The sequence below is a fragment of the Hydractinia symbiolongicarpus genome, chromosome 6 (assembly GCF_029227915.1).
Source record: "Hydractinia symbiolongicarpus strain clone_291-10 chromosome 6, HSymV2.1, whole genome shotgun sequence".
Lineage (NCBI taxonomy): Eukaryota > Metazoa > Cnidaria > Hydrozoa > Anthoathecata > Hydractiniidae > Hydractinia > Hydractinia symbiolongicarpus.
In genome coordinates, this window is record NC_079880.1 from 20,282,610 (window position 1) to 20,308,405 (window position 25,796).

The following is a 25,796-nucleotide window of genomic DNA, read 5'->3' on the forward strand; positions in this document are numbered from 1 at the left end:
TATTAATAAAATCTGCCGCAATATTGAATTAATCTGTTTGGTTTGCTACCCAATATGAGTAAACAAAAAATATAATTGTGATTGAAATAAAAAAAACCTGTATTTTGAAAAAATTACCTGCATTATCGACATATCAATAGACAATGTAGGTGTTTATTTCGTTAAAGAAACTACTATACACAATATTGACGCGGAATGTAGGTAGTTTAATATACTTGAAATTACTGCTGTTTCTATCAAATGTTGTTATTAATGTGTTGTAAGAACTAGATATAATTTTTCTTGAAGTTTAAATATCTTGTTACTATTTAATCCACCATTTTTTTACGATCATTCGTTCAGATAGATAATCCGATCGGAATACCCAGTATTATGTACTTGCAAAATCAGGCGATTAAAACCATTGAAGTGAACTCAGCTGAAGAATCTAAAATTTACTTTTTTTCCAGTGATGGGACTAATTATCGAAAACTATTTTGGCTTCCTGAATCAAAGAATGTAAAGATACTTCTGTGTTCGACTAACATAATATTTCACATTTATATGAGTGCGATGAAGTATTCAAATCTTTAAAACAACAGTGTTTGTTTATTTCGAAGTTTTAGGTTCGGTGATTAATTTAATTTAATCATCATGTCATGGCCCCTTTTTGCTTTTTATCGTCAAAATCTCATTTGGACCCATCAAAGATTTTGCTCATGAATGGATAGTAAATGATATAGAAAATAAAACACTGTTAGCTGTGTAGTTGCAAGTTGAAGAATCAAATCTAGATAATTGTGAATAAAATTTAGCTGTGACTAAAACCCAAAATGTAAAATTAAAATCTATTGATTGACCTGGAGCCTACAATTAAAGTTTAGTAAAACAACAGCTACGTGGGCAGTAATATCTCATTTTATAAGAATCACCTATACAATTGTCTCTAATTGCATGTGCCATGTTTGCAATTAACCTTTTTCAACTACTGAATAGCTAAGTTATTCGTGTAAGAGTATCGATGAAAATAAAATCGCTTTGTTTCACAACAAAAAGAAAGACATTGAACATTAAAAAAAATTCATTTAAAAAATATAACGAAGTTGGGAGATATTTAATTAGACATCCGCGATTATTTGCTTGAGTTTTTAAAGACACACAACGGACTTGAATATCGACAAAGCAAAACATACTTTCTTTATACTTTTTGCCCAATGTTTGGACAAAAAACGTTTTCCCGCCAAAATGCTTCTAGTGTGAACGTCGGGAGGTATTTTATAGACCAGCGTCTAATTAAGGGGCGTTTAACATCAGGTGGTGATTAACGCCAGTGGGAAACGAAATTAAGCTACAAAGTATACCTTTATAAGTACTAAAAATTGAAGTATTCCACTATTAAAAGATTAAATAGACATTTGTTTTAGATCTGCGCAGCATGATATTAAGGGTGTTGTTCACTGCTTGAATATATAGTATGCAATATTATACAATTTAACGTAGGGACTACAATACTGTATAGTTATATACAGCAAGGGTATAGATAGTTCACAAGTTAGTTTCGATAATGCTTAAGTGAGCGAACTAATTAAGCAACAAATTCTGTAAATTCTTATAATTATTCAGATGAATATATCCGAGCATTGACACCGTGACATGTTTTGAAACATGCCGAAGACTCCGTATGATGTGACATGTAGAAAAAAGAATGCAATTTCGTTTTATATTTATTCACTTTATTTTTTATTTCTCTACAAATATACTACAAATGGATCTTCTACCTAAACTGTATATTAAAATTAAAAATATAATAAACCATCCATACATATTAATTTATTGGATAAGTTCAAACAATCAAAAAATAGAACAAAGAGAAAGCAGAAATAAGAGACAGAAAATATGAAAAATGTTGACAATACAACGTCATTACATTGGGACGAATGTGTGAGATTAAGGTAAAAAAAGTATAAAAAAATAAGAACTAATGAAAAAAATTACTGATAAAAAATTATATACTGTTTTCAAATGTATTTACTGCAAAAAAGTCAGTTTTTACTAAGGATTTCTTTCTGCAATTATTAAGTGACTGAATGTAAAGAGTACAATACATGCCAATGCTTTTTACTTGGTCTAGTTCCTAAAAATGTCGTATTTTCACAATAATATACTTCTTTTTCGCATAAATATATCATCGTATTTTAAACCCTTTCATAAAGCATAGTCATAAGAAAAAAAGATAGTCTAGAGGCAACGACCACCGACATTGTTTGCGCAACCTATCCTTAAGTTGTGTTGGACGACCCTCCGATACTGCACGGAAGTTGATAATGGCGGCTCAAATAGGAGAGGATTACTTGGCTGGAGATGATCTTGATGATTTATTTTTAAGTTAATTGATGGTAGTTTTTTGGAAGATAATGTGGATTTTAACACAGAATTAGATGCTGTTGTAACAGAAGTTGTAAGCTGCAAGAAAGATGAGGTTTACCGTTGCCAAAATTGCGTTAAAATTTGCAAATCACAACGTGGTCTAACCAGATATTGCAATGTTAAGCATGCCTTGTCAGAAATGCCAGATGCTAGCCCTTTTCTGTCCGTGCCAAAATTGTCAAAAGAAGAAAAATTCTAAAGAAGCTACATCCATTAAAATTAAAATTAATGGTGAAAAGAAGTGCTGAGATATGTTTTGGTGACAAATGTTTACCTGAATCAGCAAGACGTATGTTTTCAGAGGATAAATTTAAATTTTCAACTGATGAAGCTGTTGAACTTTGGAACAAAATAAAGCCCCTGATTGAAAGTTTTCATGGTGATGCTGAGGATTTTTATTCTCATTTTTATGGCTTACTAGGGGATAATCTTTTACTCTTAAAGTTTGGAGATGTGACTTTAAGCAAAATTTTATTAACTGAAGTTGCTAATCACATTTTAATTCATCTCTCAGGAACCGATAAAGTTATGGCGTCTCTTCCTGATACTGTTTTAGCGATTACTGAAAATGAGCTGAAAAGTTTGCAATATATAGCTGGATTTATTAACATAAGCTTCACACAAAATTCTGTTTCTCAAAGAAGTGTACTGATTACAACAAGCAGGCTATTCTAAATTTACAGGCGTGCAAAGTTGACTGTGACAATTCGCAGACATTGATCAATATACGGGACAGAGGTGGATTGTGGAGAGTGAATAAACAAATTCAAGATGTTTTTCGAGAATTTGAGAAAATATTTCGATCGAAAACTTCACATTTCAGCACAACTTTGAAATGTTATGATCTTGTTGAAGATATGTTGAAAAACTGTTCTTTTTTTTCAAACTTTAATAGTGTTTGTTATACTGTGGATCCAAAAGGCAGCAAGGAAGTCAGTATAAACCTTCTGGAACATATGCTCATGTTGTATACAAGAGTTTGGAGTTTTTCATATGCAAGAGATACACGTGAAAAACACAAAGCTGCTAAGAAGGCTGCAAAAAGAGATTACTAAGAACTAAAATAAAGAAATCAAGCAGCAGCACAGACATGGGACACTGATTGACATAGTTCCAGGCATGAACTTTAAAAACTGCCATAACGGCTATTTTTATAGCAACCCATTTCATAAAAATCATTATTTGGCTTAACTTACCAAGTAAAAATAGCTGCTGCTATATAGTAATTTTTTGCAGCTTCAAATAGTAAATATTATTAAATTCTACCAACACTAAACTTTGTAGAAAGAAAAATCGTAAAAACAAACAAACTTACCCTTGAGTAGTATTATGGTTTAATCTGCCTAATTCCATAATAAAAATGAAATTAGCATTTCTGGAGTGAACCATCCACAAAAGCCAATCTCTAGTCTTTCAGAATAAGAGAAACCAAAAAATAATATTTTTTTAAATCTGTGGCTATAAAAATAGCCGTTGTGACAGTTTAAGTTCATGTCCGGAACTTTTGGGTTTACTGAGTCTCCTTTCTTTTCGGTAATGGAGTGTCATCAATGATGTTAAATTTACTGCTTGTCTCCTGAACATTCCCAGCAATAGGTCTTACGGAAAATTGAGCTTTGATGATATTATCATTATACCCAACATCTCTTACAGAAGGATTGTCACGACGAGATCCAATTGCACATTGTCTACCAAAATAGTTTTCTAAGTCATCCTGGCAAAATCTTTTTGAAAGAATATATGGTACACCATGCTCTAAAAGGAATTAAACAACTTCTTTGATTGAATTGACTGTAATTTTTAGTCCTTCGTGTGTCTGCCAAGAAATAAACATATTTGATTTTGCATTTTTTATAAAGTTTCCGTCACGCTTTTCAATAGATTCTTTCCATAATGTATAATAGGAAAGGAAATCATCCAACCATGCAAAATGTACATTATCAACAGACTCATAAGGCTTTAAAAATGGCTTTCTTTTCAACTTTATTATTATTATTATTAAACAATATTTATACAGGATTTTTTACACTTCAGTAAAATGAACTACTGCTATCATCGTGTGTCCTGTCAGTAAAAATATATAAAAGAAAGAAAAATATAAGCAAAAACTATTATCTACTAAATAACCACTCATGAGTTAGCTAAAAAATTAATATAAAACGCATGTACCAAGAAAAAAGAAAAAGAGAAAAAAGAAAAATGTGAAACTAGAATGCGCAAAAGTTAGAAACAGAAGCTACTTTAATAATTACTAAAAACATATAAAACATATTTTAAAAGCGAATATTTACATAAAATGTTGATAAACTAATTTTTTGAACTGAAATAAGTTATCGCAACAACGTATTTTTAATGGTAAGTCATTGTATAATGCTGCACCAAGATATTTGAAGGATCTTTTTCCGAACTCTAATTTTATACGTGGTAATTTCACTAACATATTTCGATTCCGTGTGTTAATTGAATACTCGTTGATAACAAAATACTTATTGAAATTTTCGCAGACAGTGCTCGTCAGACAGCTTTTTACCAAAAAGCATGCCCGTCCTTTCATCTTTCCTTCAATACTCCCAATCGTATTTTTTCCTCCAACTATTTGTCCGGCTCGATTTTCTATTGATTGTAACTTTTTTCGTTGGGTCATCGTTAATTTTAAATTTAAAAGAGAACTATACAACAAAATGGGTTCAATTACCATCTGATAGATTTTATAAGCAGCTTCAAAACTCAGAAATGGTCGCATTTTTCTAAGAAGGTTCAATCTTCCGGCTGCTTTCTTATATGACTTCTCGAAATTATCAACCAGGGTTAGTGACGAATCCAGTTCGTTTCCCAAATATATGTAAGACGTGGAATGATGAATAGGTTGACCCTGCATTGCCAATTGGATTGTATTTTTGGTATTTTTACGGGATAATCTTTTAGATGTTCCAAATAGCACAGTTTCTGTTTTTCCTTTCTTTAGATTCAGTATGAGTTCGTTATCGTTCAAATAAGTGGATACGTTTTCTAATTCATCGTTCAATGTTGTTTCTATTATATAGGGGTCAGCATTTGCAACATAGATGACGGTATCGTCAGCAAATTGAATACACTTACTTTTCTCAAGGTGTTCCGAGAAGTCATTAAAAAATATCAAAAATAGTATAGGACCGAGTATCGATCCTTGCGGCACTCCACTTACAACATTAAAACTTGCTGATGTTCGATTGCCAACTTCAACAACTTGTGATCGGTTAAAAAGATAATCTGTAAACCACAACAATTCTACATTGTCAACACCGTATGATGAAAGACTACATCGTGACTAATCGTATCGAACGCTTTACTTAAATCTAGGAATAGCGCTCCAACTAACTTTCCGTTCTCGGCAGCTTGTCTTACTTCGTCAACAAGTAGTGTTGTTGCAAGATGTGTTGAACGTTTAGCTCTATAGCCAAATTGGGAGTCATTTAGTAATTTCTCATTTTCTAAAAATTCCATTAATTGTGTGTGTACTGCTTTTTCCAATAATTTAGAGAGTATTGGCAACACTGAAATTGGACGATAATTTTCAGGTTTGTTTGTGTCTCCTGATTTAAAAAGTGGGACGATCTTTGCTTGTTTCCATGCGTTCGGAACTGTACTGGAGCGTAAAGACTGGTTAATAATGTGATGTAACGGAACAATTAAATGTTGCGCACAATCTTTAAGCATTCCAGGAGGGAGTTCATCAAGCCCAGTGGATTTCTTTCTCTTTAATTTCTTTTTAAGAAAATCCTTAATAAAAACTTTAGACACATCTTGAAAATTAAAAGATTTTCTAGTTCTGGAGCAAATGTGATTTGGCGGTTTCCAGATAAAGTTCTTCAATTTAAATGTGGATGACTTCAGATTATTTACGACTGTTGAAAAGTAATCACGGAAGGCATTGGCGCGAGCTTGATTATCTTTCTCGTTATTAGTAGCATTTTTTGTGTTAGCCTATGTCGGAAATATAGTTTTCACTGCTTTCCAGAAAGCTTTGGGATTTGTGCGGTTTTCGTCTATTAAGTTCTTGTGATGTTTAGCCTTAGCGTTTTTTTGCATATTGTTGCATTTATTTCTTAAGTCCTTATATTTCCTCCAATCACTTGCACTGTTGCTTTTTCTAGCCTTTCGTAAAAGTTGATCACGCTGGTTCATTATTGATTTCAAGTTAGTTGTTTGCACTCTAACCGATGACTTTGAATGGTTAATTTTATGCGTTCAGGAGAGGTGAATTTGATAGGTGCTTTTAACTTTGCTGGTTCAAGAATTTTTGTTTCCTTCTAGGCTGTAGATGATTTAAATGTAACTTTATGTGCTGTACATTTAGCACAAGGATTAGGTTTCACAGGCAAAGTTAAAATACTGCAAACATTTGAGCGATAATTTTGATCTGGGTGAAGATTTGACTTGAATGATTTTTGTTGAAATGTCAAATAATCAAACTTTTTGGGAATAACATGCTTTTGAAAGGATAATTCCCTGCTATTAGCACAATCTGGTGCAGCAATACCAACACATAATTTATAACCATTAAGTTCTGCTATAAAATTTGAAAAGGTGATTTTGTAAAAAGACTTTTTATAGGAGGTGTACAATTCATGATCGCTAGGTAACATCCATCCAAATATTCTCAATGAAAACGAGAGAGATTGATCAATGAATATTTCATACTTTGGGATGATATGGCCAGATGAAGTACAAGTAACAATAACTAGTGTGTCTTGAATGTCAAAATGCCAACAGCTGCTTAATGACAGTTTTGAAATTCGTTGACCGAAGTCAAAGAAGTTTCTATATATAGTATAGTGGTTGGAGAAGGTGGCGGTGAAAGATCTTGAATAATATTAAAATCTTCCCGTGTTTGAATTGAAGTGCTTGATCGAGGAGCTTTTGAAGTGGTTTGACCAATACTTTTTTGTGGAAGATTGAGATGAGGTAGCTCTCCTTCTTTCAAGCTTTTGCTGTAAACATTGAGATAAACATTGTCTCAATTTTTTTAAATATTTACATTTCCCATTTCTAACATTCTCATTTAAAATCACTAGTCTTTGTGATTTTGTGTTAAAAATGAAATCTAATCAACCACCCTTATGCCACATATACTCGATATCGAATGAAGATTAAAAATATTGTCTTTCCTATAACAATTTATAGTTCTTTTTTAAACAATGTTTTTGCTTCCGTACCTGTGTACGTCCCAATGTATTCAGGGGAAGATCAACGTTACTTATCACGCTACTAATTCGTAGCCTCACTAATAAGATGAACTATTCTTGGAAACAGGCAGCGTGGTGTTTTCACATGAACCATGGGAAGTGATATAGGGTTAAATTTGTTCTGTCTGCCAAAGTGCAAGAAGGGTGACTGGCTCCATGGTAACTTTAATATGGCTTTCTAAATATCCTTTCCAAACTTTTTGTTCCTTTTCGTCATTGTCTCTTCCTTAGCAATACTTGAAGTATGTACTCAAACATTCCAAAACATTTATTCGATTCCTTAATGTTTACTATGAATTTTTTTTATTTATTTACCATTCAAAATTGGGCATTTTTATAAAAAATCGTTACTCATATACCCCATTCACACGTAACAAAACTAGTTTAAATTAAATTGGTTTTTCTTAAACTGATTTTTATTAAAAGTTGGTTTTTACACACATAGAAGCATTTGTGAGTTTTCTGGTACCTTATTCCTATGCGAGTTCTTTGGGAGCAGTAAAAGATTGCTTTTTTGCAAGTACTTTGAAAGTAAGTACTTTTTAAATTTGATATTGCAATTTAACGTGGTCCCAGAAAACTGCATTTTTGAAGAGCATGTGAAATGTAACAAAGACAGTTTTGTGAGACCGTTTGTGTGTATGAAAATGTAACTCAGGCAGTTTGTGGGACCAGTTGCAAGTATGAAAATGAAACTTAGCCAGTTTTGTGGTAACATTTGCAAGTATGGAAATGTAACTTAGCCAGTTTTGTAGGACTTTTTGAAAGTTTGAAAATGTAACTTAGCCAGTTTTGTGGGACTGTTTATGGAGTATGGAAATGTAACTTACGCAGTTTTGTGGGACCGTTTATGGAGTATGGAAACGTAACTTAAACAGTTTTGTGGGACCCTTCATGGAGTATGGAAACCTAACTTAGACAGTTTTGTGGGACGGCTCATGGAGTATGTAACTTAGGCAGTTTTGTGGGACTGTTTATGGAGTATGGAAATGTAACTTAGGGAGTTTTTTGGGACCGTTCATAGTATGAAAATGTAACTAATGTAAAAACACGATAAAATACTAATTCAGTCAAAGAATTATTTCTTGACAAACTTGACTTGTTGCAGCAATTTCAAATAGGATGTTTAATATGGATGAGCGTATCGTGTGTCAAACATGTGTTTTTCTTGTGTTGTTTTAGCAAACTTTTAACAGTTTTAAAATTATTTTCCTCGGAAAAATTTTAAATAAAACTGGTACTATGCTGTTATTTTATCTCGATGGAGTCCCAAGAATTCTACCATTTTAGGGTCAAATTTTTAAGCTGGGTGGGTGCATGCGTGGACTTAAATATGGGTTTTACGTATGGCAAGAAAAGACTAAACTGAATTATTCTCTTGTGATGTGACATTGTGAACTACAATGAGCTAAAATTATAAAGTGTTTTTCTAACTACATCCAGCTACAACTACGCTCCAGAAAAAGTAAGGAAAATCAATACATTCTTAAACATATACAAATTGTTTTCAGGATTTCTTTGCAACCTATTTTGCAGCTTAAACATTTAATCTTCGCATGAAACCAAAAATACTTGCAAAAGAACAAAAACATTCTTTTTTATGTTGACAAACGATACAGTCAAAACGAAATGGAAAGCCATCTAAGAAAATTAATGGTAAAACTTGACGAACACCCTTACGTGCCGTCGTTTCTTTCCTGTCTGCCGCCGAAAAAATGGAGAAGCATACAGTGTCCAGCAGACGTGCAGACCAAATTGTTAAAGAGCAAAGACCTTAGTTTTCTGCTGGAGGTGACACCCTCTATTTGTTGAAGCAATTTGTTTAAAGTTTAAATTTTGATTAAAATTTTTTAACTACCACAGTGACTACTTTTCACGATGTAATGAAATGATGTGGCCTAAACTTTTTAATTCATATACACGTCTTAATATCAATATGTAAAGGGTATTTGAAGTCAAGCCTTTGAACATAAGGGTTACATTTTTTAGTGCAATATAAAAAAATGTTTGCTAATCTATCTTTCGAAACACTTTTAAAATACATAATAATAAAAAAAATCAATTAAAGCTTATATAAGAAACTTATGTATTTAAGAACAAAATAAATTATGTATGATACATGGTTGCTTCTTTAAAGGATCTCAAACGGAGAAGGTGAGCATGCTTCGCAATTTTATGCCACTATCAGCTAGCATGGTTGCATTAAAGGGCACCTTCATAGCTGGTGGCTCTAGTTGCCAAAATACTAAATGTGTTCACGTACAAACCATGTTATCGCACCTCGTCAAAGTCATAAATGAAACAAGCATAAAAAACTTACGAAATCTTATTATTGATCAACCACAGACAAGAGTTACAAATGGTTACTGCTACACGAATCGGGAACATTAGGCAATATATGATTGAAAAATACTTATGCCTGCGGTATGTTGATGTGTACATTGAAAAGAATATCAATGGTGTGTTTGTAACAGGAAAAGGGGTTTATAATCTTTGTAAAAGTTATGGCCAACAATCAATGAATTATGCATTCAACATCTAATCAATCAATAAATATGTTAGTTATTGAGCTTTCTCACCGATGAAAACCATTTCCGCGAGAGATTAAATCAATTTTAGCATACAAACTTAAAGTTGTTGAAACTTTGAATATCAGCAATCCAACCTGGAGTATCGTCTGGCACCAAGGGAGCAGATTATCAGCGTTTAAAGGAATTTCAACGATAAAATTGGAGAAAGAAAGAATTAGAAATGCAAAAACTTAATCGCTTTTGGACTATAAAGTTGACAATGAAGCTAAAATTCGATCAAATATTACGTTCAGTGCTTCCGATTTCGATAGAAATGCTTCCTTTTGCCAATAAAGGATGGTACATTCAGCTTGCTATTGACAAGGGAGGATGTTTGATTGATGTATCACTTTAAAGATTGTATTTATTATGTCTCACTAAAGTACAGAATTTGTAGAGAAACTGTTAAAAAAGATGTATTTAAGTGACAAAAGTTGTAGCTGGAAACCTGGATCCTCATTCACTTTAATCCAAGACTTATATTCCATTTTGCTCTTACCGCGGACCGAATAACGCGAATTTTTGTTTTTTTGTTCCGCTATAAAACATCGTTGCTTTCCAGAGGGTAACGTTACGCTCTCTTCGAGATCTAAAACCCGGGATATAAATTAGTGTAAAGACGGAATTTCAACGTTCACTCCAAACTTGTCATCGTCTACCTGCCATTGTTTATAGCGCATTTAGATTACATTTATAAAGTTAAGGGATACTATTTTTTTCCTCGCGCAGCAAGCCCCAAATCCTCTATTTTTTAAGGGATTCAGACAATGTGAAAAGTGCGGCTAGCGCTTATTTTGACATTTTTTTCTTGACCCACACCCCTCAGGCTGTAGAGTACTGGCAAGAGATGCTGTTTGGCTATTTAGAAAAATGATCAAACAATCCCTCCTCCACTAAATGTCCATGATTGACTTAACTCTGCAAAAAATTTCTATAATAGAAAAAGTAACTCTAGTATCATTTTTGCGAGTTTAAATTTTTTTTGTAAGGTGGAGTACATATTCTCCACGGATGGTGTCGCCATCCCAACAACAGAATATCAGAAACAACACTATTCGCTGTATGAAGACTTTTAAACTGGTAAAGTGCATCGCGGGATGTATGTTAAATTTCATGGTAGAACACGAAGACCAAAAAGAGGTTCCGTTATGTTGCCTTTGCTGGAAGACAAGACGCTGTTTCAAATTAGAATTGATAGTGACAAGAATGAAAATATAAAGTATGAAGAGCAATTTAAAGAAGATACAGCAGTTGTTTGCTCAAGTAAGCTTGTAAGTTTTTAGTTGGTTTTACTAAAATTCTAAAATATTTCATTAATAATTTGGAAACCTATAAAAACATTCTTCTTTCCTGGTGTAAATACCTTTTAGGTATAATTTATACATAGGCCTATTTTACCGTTGCTTGATTAATCGTCCTCTCTAAAGGGGCGGTTATTTGACTATAGCAAATGAGAATACTTATTTGAGTATTTTAGAAATTTTGAAACGCTAAAACAATTTTCTTCTTATAGTCATCTACAGTATGATATTTCATCTCCGAATGCCCTTGTCTATCTTTTTGTTTAAGCAGTTTTATATTTTTATTTATTCAAGTATAGGAAATTTAGCCATAAACATTTACGCTCAAGGATATGTTTTTTATACCTATTTATATGTAAGAGACATATAAATCCGCTGTTTTTATATTTTATAACCATCAGAGTTTCCTGAAAACATAACACAAAAATAAGATTTTATTTATCGAATTACCGCCTCCACCCTCTTTTGATTACGCCCACCCTGAAAGTTATAATTTGCGTTCGGGGCGCTTAATCAAGAAATTACGGTAGTTTGTTATGGAAAAGTCATCGAAATAATTTCACCTTGTTTTGCTAGTTGATATTTTAGATTAATTATTTGTAACTCCTGTTTTAATTGTGTTATAGAAAAGTCATCAACATTGGAAAAACTTCATTAGAAGAATAAAAACCGTTCAAGTAAAATGAAATCATACCGAAAATTCCATAGTAAAAACAAAAGCAGAATGTGGGCACTGTTGTGATTGAAATGCTTTTACCTTACTTTCCATTAAAGGTAACACTTATCAGGAACATAGATTTTTGCTGACGCAAGATGTAATTTATTTTATAGACTTTGAAATCAGCGTGTTAAAGAAGGACATAATTCAGAAGTATGTTACAAAGAGATACAAATTTTACAGCGTGTAAAATTTCGATTGGATTGAGTACATACACTTACTAAAGTCTGACGTTACTATGTTTTAGAAAGCAGTTAAATTTTCTAAAAGATCTATAAATATGCGTGGAAGAACCTGACATTACACAAGCATCTGTCACGAGGCAACAGTTTCAGCAGAATTGAATCTTATACGATTATGTACTAATCTAAAAATTGGTTCACCAGAATAACACTCTTATATTTTATCCTATTTATATTTTGTTTATTACGATTTTTTTCCTATGTGGTAAAAGTCTACTGTATCGCTTCAAACATATAATGAGATATCAATACAAATGCACAAATAAATATTCTTCAACACAAGTAATTTTTTGGTTGTTTAGCTCGATTCTACCGACATTCCTTCAATCAACCAAAACTCATGCTTACGTAACAATGAGATAATAAATTACACGGTCAGGTAAGATAATTTTAAAGAATTGTATTACTCAATTGTAGTGCTCAATTGAAGTACTCAATTTACCAATGTCTTGGATAGCAGTCTTCTAAAATTAGGTTTAGTGTAAAAATGTTATCAACAAAACAACAAAGAAAATTCCAATTTATCCTAAAATATATTCAATAAAATTTCCTTCCCTAAACTCTAATGGTTAATATCAATTCACAATGCTTTCCTTTTCATAAAGTAATACAGAAAGGATGGCCACTTGAAAAAAACTATTGGACCAGTTTTATTACCCACAAAATTGCGTTAAATAATATGTGAGTCTTAAAAATGAACATCGACTTTGTCTAACCATTGACAAAAATAAGCATAATGTTTTTGTGCGCTTTTTAGTAGAGACCACTGCATATTCACGATATACTAATTTAATAATACTTTAGGAGTTTGTGCAGTATAATAGTTTGCAGCTACCAGGCTACCAAAGTTTTGCTTTGCAGATGTGTAGGCCATGTAAAATTGAAAATATGCTGCCAGAAATTTTTGAAATGATCAAATTATCGATCAACCCGCATACTGATGTCAGCAAAAATTAGTTCGGGTAAGGATTTTAAAGCTGAATAAATAACCTAAGGAATTAAAGATTCTTTTCACATCTTCCCAACAATAAATTAGAACAGGAAAAACAACAGTATTGGAGTAACTTGATATATTGGTATGGAATTTGACGTATCAAGCTTATCTTGCCAGAATCTTAAATAAGTTCTCTAACTACAGAATGTTCTTCAGATAACAATCTTTGTGCTTTTTCGATGTCCTTATCCGCCAAACTGTCCGTTGCCTTGTCGAATTTGTCCAAAACGTTTTGGCAAAAGTTAAATTGTTGTTGATTTCCTTTACCTTTTAGACTGACGTTGGCCAATTTCTTTTGAGATTCCAACGTTTTATCAATTTTTGACTGTTGGCTGTCTAAGAAACGTTTCAGCAACAAAGATAGCAGATGCCAATGTTTGCTCTTGGTGGCGTTGAAGTGTATCTTCCACTAGCTGTTGGATACGCGTATCGAGTTCTTCAGGATTCCACATGCTGTTTAAAGTTTGCGATGCTTAACACACCACCAAAGACCCAGGCTTACCGAGGATACCACACGTGCATTAATACTATTCTGAGTCGCATGCGCATAACCCGAAAAGTCGGTTTACATTGTAGTGCAGAATCCAAAAAGAAACTTCGTTCCCGACTTATCGCAGAACGTCGGAAACAGCGCAAAACTGGCCTTCTAAAAACTTATTCTGTGTATGTAGAAACAGTTTTTGTAATGGCTTGCGTAAAAAACTTCTAAAGCCGATAAGTCGTTAGGTAAAAACTGGACAAAACAGTATTAGTTTGACCTCTCTAAACCTCTCTAAACGTCGTACACCACAAAATCCTAGAATTCTTTACTTAAAAGCGATTTACCATCTCTACAATTAACTAAGATCGGGTTAGTTCACTGTTGGTATAGGCTAGCAAGACATTGAAAAGCAACACTTTTACCTAACCTGTTTTTATTTTGTTCACATATTCAGCCTGGCTTTGGTTACGCTTAAAGTATAGGCAGTGTTCACATGTTCCGGGTAGATATCATTCCGGAGAAGAATCAATTCAGTAAGTAATTTGTACAGGCAAACTAAAAGAAACCAAAATGTCGGTTACCTGATAAATCGAGTAAAAATTTGAGCGTTTGTTTACCTTTTAATCGGAGGAAAATCATTCCAATTTTTCCTTGTCGGCGTTAAAGCATGGACATCAATGGTTCAATGAATGAAATTTTATGGATTTTAGGTTAAATTGTGAAATTCAAGAATGAAGTTTCAGTTTAGATAATTGGTTACGTAAAAACAAAAACAAAGTATTTCATTGCTAAAAATTGTATAATGCTATCCACCTCCTCTCTACAGAGAAAAGAAAAATTCGAACCTCAGAACCCTGCTCTAATATTTTTCGCTTTTACGTCTTTAAAAGTTTTAACTTTGTATCGTCTCTACTTAGAGCTCGCGTAACCAAGTGTGTTTTTAACTTTCCACGTCTGGAAAATGCTTGTATCATGCTCATCTTTGCGAATATTCAAAAGCTTGTTGTGCAGAAAGCAGACACGACATCTTTTATTTACCTATTTTTAGTGCAAAGAGATTCCACCATCTACTCATATATTCGTTTTTTTTCTCCAATGAGGTAACTGCTGTAATGTTAAATTAAACAAGAATTCGCAGCCGAAAGTGTGGGATATATTATCGTGCAATTATAGTTCATTAAAATTGACACACGTAAACTATAAAGTTATCATGTCCTACAATAGCATGAATAATTTATGTCCACCACTTAATCAAAAACCAAAAATAGCCTTAAGCTGACAAAAATCCGATATGTGTAATAGTTTCAATAGCTAAACGTATGAAAAGAAATACCAAAGCAAACCCCATGAATTATTTTAGAAATAAAAAAAAGTACTCCAGTCTGCTACATGAGCCTAAGAGCCTGATTATATGGACCGAGTGGAATATTGAAATATATGTAAGCATGTTCTGTACGAAGTGATTTATCGTAGATATGAACTAGCATAGTATTGCCAAACAAGAAACTCAAAAATAATGTTAAAGTCATTTTATTGATATAAATTTAATGGGGAGTCCGCAACATGCTGAGGCTAGCTAGCTATATATTCTTATTCAAAAAAAGATTGAAGAAAATACACCCACAGAGAAAAATCAGCGTTATATAGACGTTGGTTAAACTTTAGACATATACACACAAGTCACAAGCCAGGTGTAACACACGAACAGAAAAAGTACAACTTTTAATGCAGTAGATTGGTCATAAAAAACACCTGTCGCACGATCAGTAGAACATTTACAAAGGCGTACTCCTCGGGGAAAAAGTAAGTTCACTGGATATTTATTTTAAATAGAAACACGGGAAACACTGTCTGCCTATAATAGCTAACACAGCTTCAGAAATTCAAATTTTAATATTTAGTTTGAAATTATCTAAAAACATTGATGCTATGTGATGGATATCGATGAGTCAACTCTGGGGAAATGCCACTTCAACGGGACATTCAGAACATAAGCTTGTGGTTCGTACATAATTAAATTTTTTCGTTGGCTAGCCATATTTTCAAAAAAGTGAATAGACGAGAAAATTTATTTACATGGCTTTTTAAAAAACTGAATAAGCAAATTATATTTTTTCGTTGGCTAGCCATATTTTCAAAAAAGTGAATAGACGAGAAAATTTATTTACATGGCTTTTTAAAAAACTGAATAAGCAAATTATATTTTTTCGTTGGCTAGCCATATTTTCAAAAAAAGTGAATAGACTTTTTTCGCGTTTTTGGCTATTCATAATTTTGAAAGTGAACTCGTTCGCAGAGGTTTTATAAAATAACGGTGGAGGAATCCAGACAGAACAAGAAAATAAATATGGCCGCCGCAAACACACTGTCGGGGACAACTGCTACTACTGTGACAAATGAAGGGGTATATATCTTAATTCTTCACATTATATATTATGTTCTATAGCTTAATTTCGTTTGTTAAATTAACTTTTTAAGGTTCTTTGTGGCTAACAACTGTTGGGCAAAGTGAAAGTAGGTTATGGATTTTGGTAGAGCGAGGAGATCTAGCTAATGATGGTTTTAGCCTTTTTAGGTAGCTAGAACCTATTTACTCGCTGTATTTATCACTAGTTAAAGTGGGTCATTATTTTTTAGATAGTTTTATTTGTAAAAGACAGAGGTTATGATACAGATGTTTTGGACAATATTAAAAAAAGTCGAGTGAGTTTTGAAGCTTTTGTGATTTCGTTTATAGCGACTGTTTTTATTTCTTTCTGGTTTTCATTGGTTGAAAGAGGCTTTCTTAAAACCGTTATGGCACATTTAGGTTTGTGGTGATAGTATGCATTTGCTGAATTCACAAGACCTCAAAGAAATGGGTGTTGGACTGGCTGATTCTCGACTTTTAATGCAAAAATTTTTATATGAATTAAAAAAGGATCAGTTAAAGAGTATTGTATCATCAATTCGGCAGGGAAGTAGTAAACGGCGTGTTGAAAGTAAATGTAAAAGTAGTACCATACCCATTGAGTTCAGTTGGCAAAACTTTGAAAAAAAGGGATACAAAAACAAATACAGCACAGTAAGAATTGGTCAGGGAGGTGGACTAAGAAGAAACAAATTTACTTGTGACACATTGTTATCACAGGTATTAGAGCATTTAAGGTCAGTCTTCTTTCCCTAACGGTGAAAGCAAAGAGCATGGGAGCATATCATTGATGAGAGTTACCTTAATTGGAACCTTGAATGAAAATATTGAGCATCTTTCCATATCGTTACAGACATGTATTGACAAAAATTCATTGAAAACGATAAAATTCTACTTGCAAACTAAATCACTTTGACTTGCTTTAATGGAAGGGATTCACAGTGATAGCTCTGGAGATGATTTTGAGATAAATAACAAAGTAAGAAGAAAAGAATCAACAAGTTTGGTAGGATATGATGTGGAAAATATTTCTTCTGACGAACAGCAAAAGAGTGGAAACAGTGATGCAAAAGAAAGAAAGCAAATAATAATAGAACAAGACAGAGAATATGCTCTCTTGGTGGCTGAAAATTTTAAAAAAGAAAATCAAAAAGCCTCAGCTTTGAAATCCTTAGAAAGAAGACAACTTGTAATTGACCAAGATGAAAAATTTGCTCAATTTTTGGCTAAAGATAAGGAAAAAGAAAAGCTAAAGAGTGACAAAGAGAATGAAGTAGCCTTAGGCCAAGGGAATAAACTGAGGCTAGAAGGTCTGGTAGCAGAGGAGCCAACCTTGGAGGAAGATTGCATACTTTTGACTGTTAACCATATTGAAAGAGAAAGAGTACAAAGATTATTTATATCTTGTTCAAAATTTTAGCAGGTGTACATATGGATTTGCTCAATAACCCAGAGTAGCAGAAATTTTGTCTTATCTTTCAGTCCTACAACATATATCAAACCAGAAGAACTTGTAACTGTTGCTGACAACAAAGTAGTTAGCATGAAATGGGAAATTCATGCAGTTTTTAAATCAGATGACGACACAGTTGCACACAGTAGCAAAATTTGTTGTCCAGTGTGTGGAAAACAACAAAGCTTAAAAGAAATTGAGGCACACACAGCTGCCTGTGCGGATAATACTTATATTGATCTAATAGATGAAAACATAATAAAAACCACCATGAATGAGGCAGAAAAATGAAGAAAAAACTTTATACGAAGAAACATATTGTCCTGCAACATCCAATGTATTGATGGATCCTTGTGAGATTGAAATAAGATTGAAAGAGGCTTTAGTCAACCTAAATGTAAACACAAATGGAATTTCTTTAAAAGTACGACGTAATCATATGTTTGCTGATTTTTGTAAAAGATTTAGCCGTCCATGGATTAGAGAACATTTAGGTTCAATGATTGTTGTTACTTTCTATGGTGAGTCAGGTGTAGATCAGGGAGGTTTGAGAAGAGAATTTTTCTCTGGTAGGTCTTGCTTTTATAGTTCATTTTTTGAGTTTTAGAAATTATTTAGATAAACTGTTTAAAATATTTTAGATGCCATGGAAGAGGGAAAGCAACAACTGTTTGTAGAGAGTGATGATGGTTACATTCCTCGTATCAACTGTTACGGAGATATAGCCAATGAAACATTTAAATTGTATGGCGAATTAATGGTATCTTCAATTGCAATGACTGGTCCTGCTCCAAACTACTTCGCAAAATGGGTTTACAAATATTTCATACATGGAACTAAAAGCATATTTGGTAGTGGACTTAAAATGACGAAGGATAATAAAATTGGAGAAGTTTATTACAAGGTATATTATAGTGAAGATAAGTTATTATCTGTCATTGTAGAAAAAGAAGATGAAAAAGAGAGGATATTTTTTTATTTAACTTTTTTTTATAGCAAGAGTTTACATTGCCATAGCTATATCTGTAATGTATTCATTTTAACGGTTTACTTGTAGTTGGAGAAAATAACTGATGAAAAGGCTTTACAAGCAATGCTTTCTTCTGATGATGGAATGGATGTATTATGTGAAATCGGCTATAAGGGAATACCTCAAAGAGCAAAAATGCCATATTAAGGTAAGTCAACAAATGCACCAAATACCTTCTTTCTGGAAATTGGGTTTTCAAACTGCTTTGATAAATGCACTGAATTCATTTCATGAAATAAGGCAGAAGAGTCCAACCTAAGGGACTTATATGTATGTGTTTCATTCAGATATTACATGGTAGGGTTAAAATGTTAATGTATTTTTAAGGTCGATTATGCTGAAAGAAAAAATGCAACCCGTGATGCTTGTTCTTGATCAGGTTACCGAAGGTTTTAAGACTCTATGGAATTCTCCACACTGTGCGATCCCAGCCTGACTTATTTGAGTATGTTTTTTGTACTAACAAGAATTCGAAAAATTTGCAGTACCAGTATACAGTGAACACGGTTCATCCAAAAAAGTGTTAGAAATTGACACGTTTCAATGCTTCATGGAATTTATGGAATTGCTATTCTACGAGGGTAATTTTTTCGATTGTTTGATTACTAAAAACAAAAAACAATATCAGTCTCTCGTACGAATATAAAAAAATAAACAGTGTTATATTTAGTTGTTTTGTTTCTACAGGTGGAAGTGATGGTTTACAACTGTGCGATATTCTAAAGTTTCTTTGTGGCGTGAAGTCCATTCCTCCCCTCGGGTTGCCTTCCAAGTTGAATATATTATTCAAGCATTGGTGCGCAGGGAAGTCGACGCATTGTAGATGCAAGCCGTCCGTATCAACGTGTTCGTTATCGTTAACACTGCCAGTACATTACAATACTGTTGATTCAATGAAAGAAGCGTTTATTGATGCTGTAAAAATGACTTACGGATTTGACTTATAGAGATGACATTCTTGCGATTTATTGTTCACAAATTTGTGTAAAGCGTTATATGTTGCTTTAGTTGAATATTTTATTTCACTCCGAAACAACCAGTAGTTTGTATTTATGTTGATGAGAGAAAGAAGTTATGTTTCTCTTTATATTTCAACGCGTCTATGGACAAAACCTGTTGAACTAAAAAAGATAGAAATTCTATAGAAATATATTTTTTGTGTGCTATATTTTATCAATGGCTTCTATAAGTTTTACAAAAAGTTTTTTAGCTTCATCGGCGTTATTCGGAAATGTTAGGCTTTTGTTAATCATCAATTGAAGGGCAACTTTCTCGAATTCTGTATTACACCCTAGAGGATTCTTTTCAGTCGTATATGGCTTCGCTAGTGTAAGATATGCTTGGTTGATATTGATTTTATATTCGGAAGTACCTACAAGGAAATATAAAATTTGTTTTATAAAAAGTTTTTCAATACACGATTTCGAGAGAAATTTATTGTCATTACCGTAGGTTTCAGGAACTGCATATATTATATCGGGTCGTCCACTAGGGCATTCTTGATTCGGGTAGGGACGTATCCGGTGAGTGTTGTGCACTTCTCTCATATCGTAAAGCTCTTTCTGAATTAATCCATGGAAACAAAATTTTAAGCATTCCCTTAAAAACATGTTATACCATTTAAAATATTGAACTTTTCGTAAAAAGAACTTTTTTTAATCCCTTCAAAACAACATACTTGTGAATTATGTCGCTGTTGTCCAAGGTCCATCTATCTCCATGTCCTAAATATAAGTTAAGATTTTTTGTCATTTCCGTCTTTATTCATTTAATAAGAATCAGAATGTGAGTAGTTTGACGGACCTTGAAATAATTTATCCACCAGATTGTGTTTTGGCGCTTTAACTGGGACCAGAATGCTTCGATTCTCTAGAACGATATCTAGTCATTTTATTAAAAAATAGGTAGAAGGTAAGCTTAATCAATAGTCCTCTTACCTGATTAGTGGTTGACTTTCCAAATCGGAAACTGTTTTCGTTTTGACGGAAGAATACTTGGATTGCTGCAATATTTAAATTTTCCGTTCCGTGATCTGATCTAATTAACCTCGATGTTCCTAAAACGAACAGAAAAAACATCAACAAAAAGATTGGGATCGGAAAACCGTTCATAATTAATACCTCCAATCGTTTTCACATAATTCAAGAAATAGTGCGCGACAGCTTTTGGGCAATTGTTCGTAGACGAGGTCTCCAGCTTTTGGGCAATTGTTCGTAGACGAGGTCTCCAGCCATAACAATTTTCGCGAATACCTGGTATAAACGAACAGAAATAAATCGATAATTTCCCAGGTTTTTGACGTTTCATTTTTCTCTAATTTTACTTACCCGTCTATGCAGCCATGAATGCAAAAACCGTACGGTTTTAACTTGTCGTACCCATCTAAATGCCACACTTGATTTGGACCTAGTAAAAACGGTTCGAATTCCAGTATTCTCCACATACCAAAAATGGGAAATTTGGAGACGAATTCGAATTTTTACCTTGCAAACGTATTTTCTTCTTTGTAAACGCCTAGCCCTTCTCAAAGCGACACCACACGGATCAATCAAATGTTGCAATTGCCTTATCTTCTCCCTTGGTAATGAAAAAATAATAATCAGTTTATCAGTATTAGTACGTGTGTTGTAGCATACTATTCACATGAAATATGTGAAGACTTTACCTGCTAGTTTGGATATTATACACTGCTTTCAACTTCTGATGGAGACTTCTGTAACCCAAAGCTGACCAACTTTCACCGATTTCAACCTTTAGGAAAAAAATAATGACGATGAATCTATCCAATGTGCAAAAGTACATTCAAAATAAAAGGTGGCCATACTTTGATAACATTATATAACAACTGATGTGGACAAGTGTTTTTCCGCCTAAATAATACGAGAATTGCAAGATCTCTTTTTAGTTGGCGCAAGCTAAGAGAGATAATTGAAATTAATGAACTACATCGTGTAAAAATTGGAATGGGGTAGAAGTTTAAAAGAAAAGTAATGCACCTAATTTTTATAATGTGAACTCCATATAACACAGATATTATTTCTTTGTAGCTGTAACCTTTGTTGAACAATTTCTCCACTATAACTCTCCCTACACAATAAAGAAATAAGGGGTAATTCAGCGACATACTACGTAAAATAAGTACCTAAATCAAATTTCTTGACTTAAGTGTTTCTATTATCGTTGCCATTTTGAACTCTCGTTGGGAGCAGACATGCGCATGCGTACTGTTATTTCTGTTAAAAATAAAGAATAGACGACGAATTCTTACTAGCTTATCCACTTTTTTGAAATTATGAATAGGCAACTAAATTTTGTTTCATGTCTATCCACATTTTTGAAGTTATGAATAGGCAACTAAATTTTGTTTCATGTCTATCCACATTTTTGAAGTTATGAATAGGCAACTAAATTTTGTTTCATGTCTATACACATTTTTGAAGTTATGAATAGGCAACTAAATTTTGTTTCATGTCTATACACATTTTTGAAGTTATGAATAGGCAACTAAATTTTGTTTCATGTCTATAAACATTTTTGAAGTTATGAATAGGCAAGAGCAATGGCACTAATGGGCTTCCGTAATATAGTAACTAATAAATAACTTATGACAATTTAAATCTAAGGGTAGACATTAATAATTTTAATGAAATGTTTTGAAGATATGAGTTGAGCCTGGTCAAGTAAAAATGAAAATTCAATTCCTAAAGTATTTTTTTTAAAAAAACTTTTCTTAAAGGACTTTATTTTTCTGACTAACGTGTTACTTGTAACTGTTACATTTTTATTTAAGGATTGGTATTTCCCTTCTTATCCTTTTCTTTCAATCTGGCGCTACTTACATCACAAGGCTGTCTTGTCGATACCATGGAAATTTCTCTGTGAAGAAGATGGACACTTACTTCCCTGGCAAGGTCGATCAAACCATAGTAGACATTTCTGAGAATGATTGCCTAAGACATTGCGTGGCCACCAACTTATGTTTGTTTGTAAATTATTCAAACCACTCCACTTGTGAGCTACTGTCATCAAATGTTGCTGCTTTTGAAGTCAAACCAGGGTGGACTTTTCGTTCAACAGACTATACCGTTGGACGATATGTAAGTTAACATCATTTAACTTGAAATTTTATGTTACTATCTGAAAAGGACAAATATTGACAGTAACTTTCAGTATAGCGCTTATTTCTTTAAATTGTAACCTGCAATAATCGCCTTTCAAATGTAACAGACATACATTGGTCCATGTTGTGTATATCGTTCAGTAAAGCTGAGAGTCTTGGATTCATTTGGTAGTAAAATAATATATTAGCCGTATTTCCGTGACTGTATGTCTCGTTGAATCCGCGTAACAAATACCAAACGACACAGTAATTTGAATCTTTAAAACTCGCAATCTGCATTATTCTATAACAGTCGATAAGACCCGTGGAAAAATCCACTTAGGCAGAAGAACAATAGAAAAGATCTGTCATTTATATTTTGATGACATCAGCAAATATTTCAGTATATAGAAATACTTTTTGCTGATCTCATTTACCAAAAAATTAAATTGAAAAGGCAAAAAATACCGTTTACAAAAAAGTCTTACACAAAAGTTCAAATGTCAAATCGCATGAAATACTCACAAGAAACAAAATACCAAAAGCAACAGCTTGCAAGGTGTAAAATCTATTTGATAGAAAGTTTCAACATTAACAGTCAGAACACCGACTACAACAACACCAACACTAACAATAATAATAAAGTCAGAAATAATACATCTCAATTATTTACATTTTATTATGTGATTACGTTGAAAAGTTTCAATATTTGAATCTGAAAATGTCGGCTACATCAAAGGAAAATGAACACATCCACTTTGCCTGTTACAGGCAGACAGACAGACAGACACACTCGCCGTATTATCATAAAGATCTGCCGTCAAACAAGTCTTTGTAAAATGACTAGCGTCAATTTCTATATTTTTTTTATTTTAGAGAGGTGCAGTATGCCGAACTTTGCAACCCTGTCAGATAACAGAAAAATGTATTGATGCTTGCAACTCTCTTGGCTACGAATGTGGTAAGGTGATATTTTCCACCTAGTAAATCTAAACTTACAATACTTTTAAATTTTTTTTATCATTAAGATACTCTCTCCTGACTTCTCACAAACCTTCGTTATCCATAAAGCGGAGCAATCCTAGTAAATATTTCTAGATTTCCCTTCAGTGTGTTAAGTGTTATATCTAAATAAAACAACGATGTTCTATATACATCATACTTTTGGACTAAAGTACGTACTAACAAGGACTACTATTTTTCAAGTGGTGCTTAGGAATGTGGCCAGAAGTAAATCTACGTCCGCATCATCTGTTTTCGACGCTGTGTATGCTCTTTCTCATGCAGTTGATGGAAGTTATAGCTGGCCTGGAGAGCCATTTTCTTGTTTTGCGACGGCTTATACTTCCAATCCTTGGTTTCTTTTGGATCTTCAAGAGACAATACTGTTCGACTTTATCAGATTGTACAACAGAGTGGATCATAATTTTCTTTTTATAAGACTGAAAAATCTTGATTTTCATATTGGCGACAATGGCGAAGATCCCGTCTCAAATCAGATTTGTTTATTAAATCAAGATCAATCAATGTTGGCGATAAAAGATTACAGCTGTGAAATTGGAAATTTGAAAGGGCGCTACTTATTCATTATATTAAGAGGAACGGAATATCTAAACTTTTGTGAGTTGGAAGTTTTCGTTAAATAGACTAACTTGCTAATGATAAATGTTAATACAAGTTTTGTCTATATATACCGAGAAAAATTACCCGAGGTCAAAAGTATAGGCCAAACTTGCTAGGTCGATATGCTAACTTAGGGTAATATTTCCCGAGAAAGATAGATAAAACAGTGTATGTTGTATTTATTAACTCATACCTGTTTTGATTGGGTTTGTAAAAACCAGGATTACTTTCTAAAGATTTTCTTGTTATCCAAGAATGTTCGGTTTAAACTTCATTGCTTTAGAAATCAAAACAATCGAATAACCATTAACGTTTTTACAAGCACAGTTTATATATCGACAGAAGAAGAGTCTATCACACAAATTCGACGCTGTATTGCTTTATGATGCTGAATATTCATGTTAAAAAAGTAGTTACTTATGTGTGCACCATCAAACATAGGTTCAAAATTATTAAGTAGATGTAGTGTTCTGTGATGTTTTGCAATGTTTTTTTTACCACTTTTGTTTGAACTAAGTAGGTCTGACATGTGTTCCTGCTGTTTACTTAAAGCTAGGCTAGGCTAAGTTTCGACATTTTTGGGTTTTTTATTAGTTGAAGAGATAACTACCACATCCAGATCAAAAAGAAAGTAATCGACTTTTTACAAACCAGGATGGAAACAATGAATTGATTAAAATTCTTCCTTTTCCACTTTGTGTTACGTTTATCTCTAACCATATTGCACTTATTGAAAGTTAATTCTGTAACAACTTTTGCAATTATGAGAGTTACCTGGGGATGTAACAGTTGTTACGAAAACGAAAATTTTTTTAGAACTTTTATTGAATTAATGTGTTTTTAAAATAATAATGTAATAAGGTTAGTTTTGAAAAGAAATACAGTACAAATTCAACGATGGTAATTGTACAGCCACACAGGGGTAAACTGTTACGGATGTAAGACTCTCCTGATGATGTAAATGTTGTTACGAAAAGTTTTGTAGAACTTTTATTGAATAAATGTGTTTATTAAATATTGATTTGTTTTGTCGTTTTCACATAATCTTCTTATTTTTTTGCATATTAAATGTTTTTCAATAACAAGGCCGGAATTGTCTCTTTTATAAGACGGCAGAAGGAATGATACTGACTTTTGATTTAACCACCCTGAATACTGTTTTCTTTTATACCCTGTGTCACGTAAAGCTGGCCGTCGGAGTTATTTTCTTTTAAAGTCTGCAGGACGAAAGTTGACTAAATAAA

The 25,796-nt window shown here is 33.0% G+C and overlaps 4 protein-coding genes across 8 annotated transcripts; 2 read left to right on the plus strand and 2 right to left on the minus strand.

The window, feature by feature from the left end:
• Positions 1-18,066: 18,066 nt before the first annotated feature.
• Positions 18,067-19,370, plus strand: LOC130647450 (uncharacterized). Of its 2 annotated transcripts, XM_057453313.1 has the most exons (4): positions 18,067-18,369; positions 18,442-18,704; positions 18,858-18,978; positions 19,158-19,370. In XM_057453313.1, the coding sequence occupies exons 1-3, from the start codon at positions 18,075-18,077 to the stop codon at positions 18,975-18,977; spliced, it is 678 nt and encodes a 225-aa protein (XP_057309296.1). In that variant the 5' UTR covers positions 18,067-18,074; the 3' UTR covers position 18,978; positions 19,158-19,370. The 2 variants fall into 2 exon arrangements, with proteins under 2 accessions (XP_057309296.1, XP_057309295.1); XM_057453312.1 differs by lacking the exon at positions 19,158-19,370 and having other exon boundaries at positions 18,442-18,943.
• Positions 19,371-19,967: 597 nt separating this feature from the next.
• LOC130648166 (uncharacterized) lies at positions 19,968-21,137 on the minus strand. Its single transcript, XM_057454203.1, has 6 exons — positions 20,951-21,137; positions 20,800-20,886; positions 20,634-20,699; positions 20,509-20,554; positions 20,278-20,429; positions 19,968-20,202 (listed from the first exon to the last, which is right to left on the minus strand). Exons 1-6 carry the CDS (start codon positions 21,135-21,137, stop codon positions 19,994-19,996), a joined length of 747 nt encoding a protein of 248 aa, XP_057310186.1. The 3' UTR covers positions 19,968-19,993.
• Positions 20,847-21,964, minus strand: LOC130647451 (uncharacterized). 2 transcript variants are annotated; one of them, XM_057453315.1, is made up of 7 exons: positions 21,827-21,964; positions 21,655-21,745; positions 21,496-21,581; positions 21,314-21,407; positions 21,158-21,236; positions 20,951-21,082; positions 20,847-20,886 (listed from the first exon to the last, which is right to left on the minus strand). In XM_057453315.1, the coding sequence occupies exons 1-5, from the start codon at positions 21,952-21,954 to the stop codon at positions 21,213-21,215; spliced, it is 423 nt and encodes a 140-aa protein (XP_057309298.1). In that variant the 5' UTR covers positions 21,955-21,964; the 3' UTR covers positions 20,847-20,886; positions 20,951-21,082; positions 21,158-21,212. The 2 variants fall into 2 exon arrangements, with proteins under 2 accessions (XP_057309298.1, XP_057309297.1); XM_057453314.1 differs by having other exon boundaries at positions 20,847-21,082.
• Positions 21,965-22,440: 476 nt separating this feature from the next.
• Positions 22,441-25,567, plus strand: LOC130647449 (uncharacterized). Of its 3 annotated transcripts, XM_057453310.1 has the most exons (5): positions 22,441-22,536; positions 22,621-22,927; positions 23,806-23,890; positions 24,136-24,549; positions 24,836-25,567. In XM_057453310.1, coding segments are annotated over exons 1-5 (828 nt in total). In that variant the 5' UTR covers positions 22,441-22,516; the 3' UTR covers positions 24,838-25,567. The 3 variants fall into 3 exon arrangements, with proteins under 3 accessions (XP_057309293.1, XP_057309292.1, XP_057309294.1); XM_057453309.1 differs by having other exon boundaries at positions 24,136-25,567; XM_057453311.1 differs by having other exon boundaries at positions 24,217-25,567.
• Positions 25,568-25,796: the final 229 nt, after the last annotated feature.

Bases quoted from the DNA above. Each gene is read 5' to 3' on its own strand.
- LOC130647450 (XM_057453312.1), top strand. From the start codon at position 18,075: ATGAGGCAGAAAAATGAAGAAAAAACTTTATACGAAGAAACATATTGT. The intron at 18,370-18,441 runs GTAGGTCTTGCT...AAAATATTTTAG, and splicing joins GAGAAGAGAATTTTTCTCTG to ATGCCATGGAAGAGGGAAAG.
- LOC130648166 (XM_057454203.1), bottom strand. From the start codon at position 21,137: ATGAAACGTCAAAAACCTGGGAAATTATCGATTTATTTCTGTTCGTTT. The intron at 20,700-20,799 runs GTTTCCGATTTG...ATATCGTTCTAG, and splicing joins CTTCCGTCAAAACGAAAACA to AGAATCGAAGCATTCTGGTC. The intron at 20,203-20,277 runs GTAATGACAATA...ATTTCCTTGTAG, and splicing joins TGCAGTTCCTGAAACCTACG to GTACTTCCGAATATAAAATC.
- LOC130647451 (XM_057453315.1), bottom strand. From the start codon at position 21,954: ATGTCGCTGAATTACCCCTTATTTCTTTATTGTGTAGGGAGAGTTATA. The intron at 21,582-21,654 runs GTATGGCCACCT...TTTTTCCTAAAG, and splicing joins TGTTATATAATGTTATCAAA to GTTGAAATCGGTGAAAGTTG. The intron at 21,408-21,495 runs GTAAAGTCTTCA...TTCATTACCAAG, and splicing joins TATAATATCCAAACTAGCAG to GGAGAAGATAAGGCAATTGC.
- LOC130647449 (XM_057453309.1), top strand. From the start codon at position 22,517: ATGAAAATTCAATTCCTAAA. The intron at 22,537-22,620 runs GTATTTTTTTTA...TTTTTATTTAAG, and splicing joins ATGAAAATTCAATTCCTAAA to GATTGGTATTTCCCTTCTTA. The intron at 22,928-23,805 runs GTAAGTTAACAT...TTTTTATTTTAG, and splicing joins ACTATACCGTTGGACGATAT to AGAGGTGCAGTATGCCGAAC.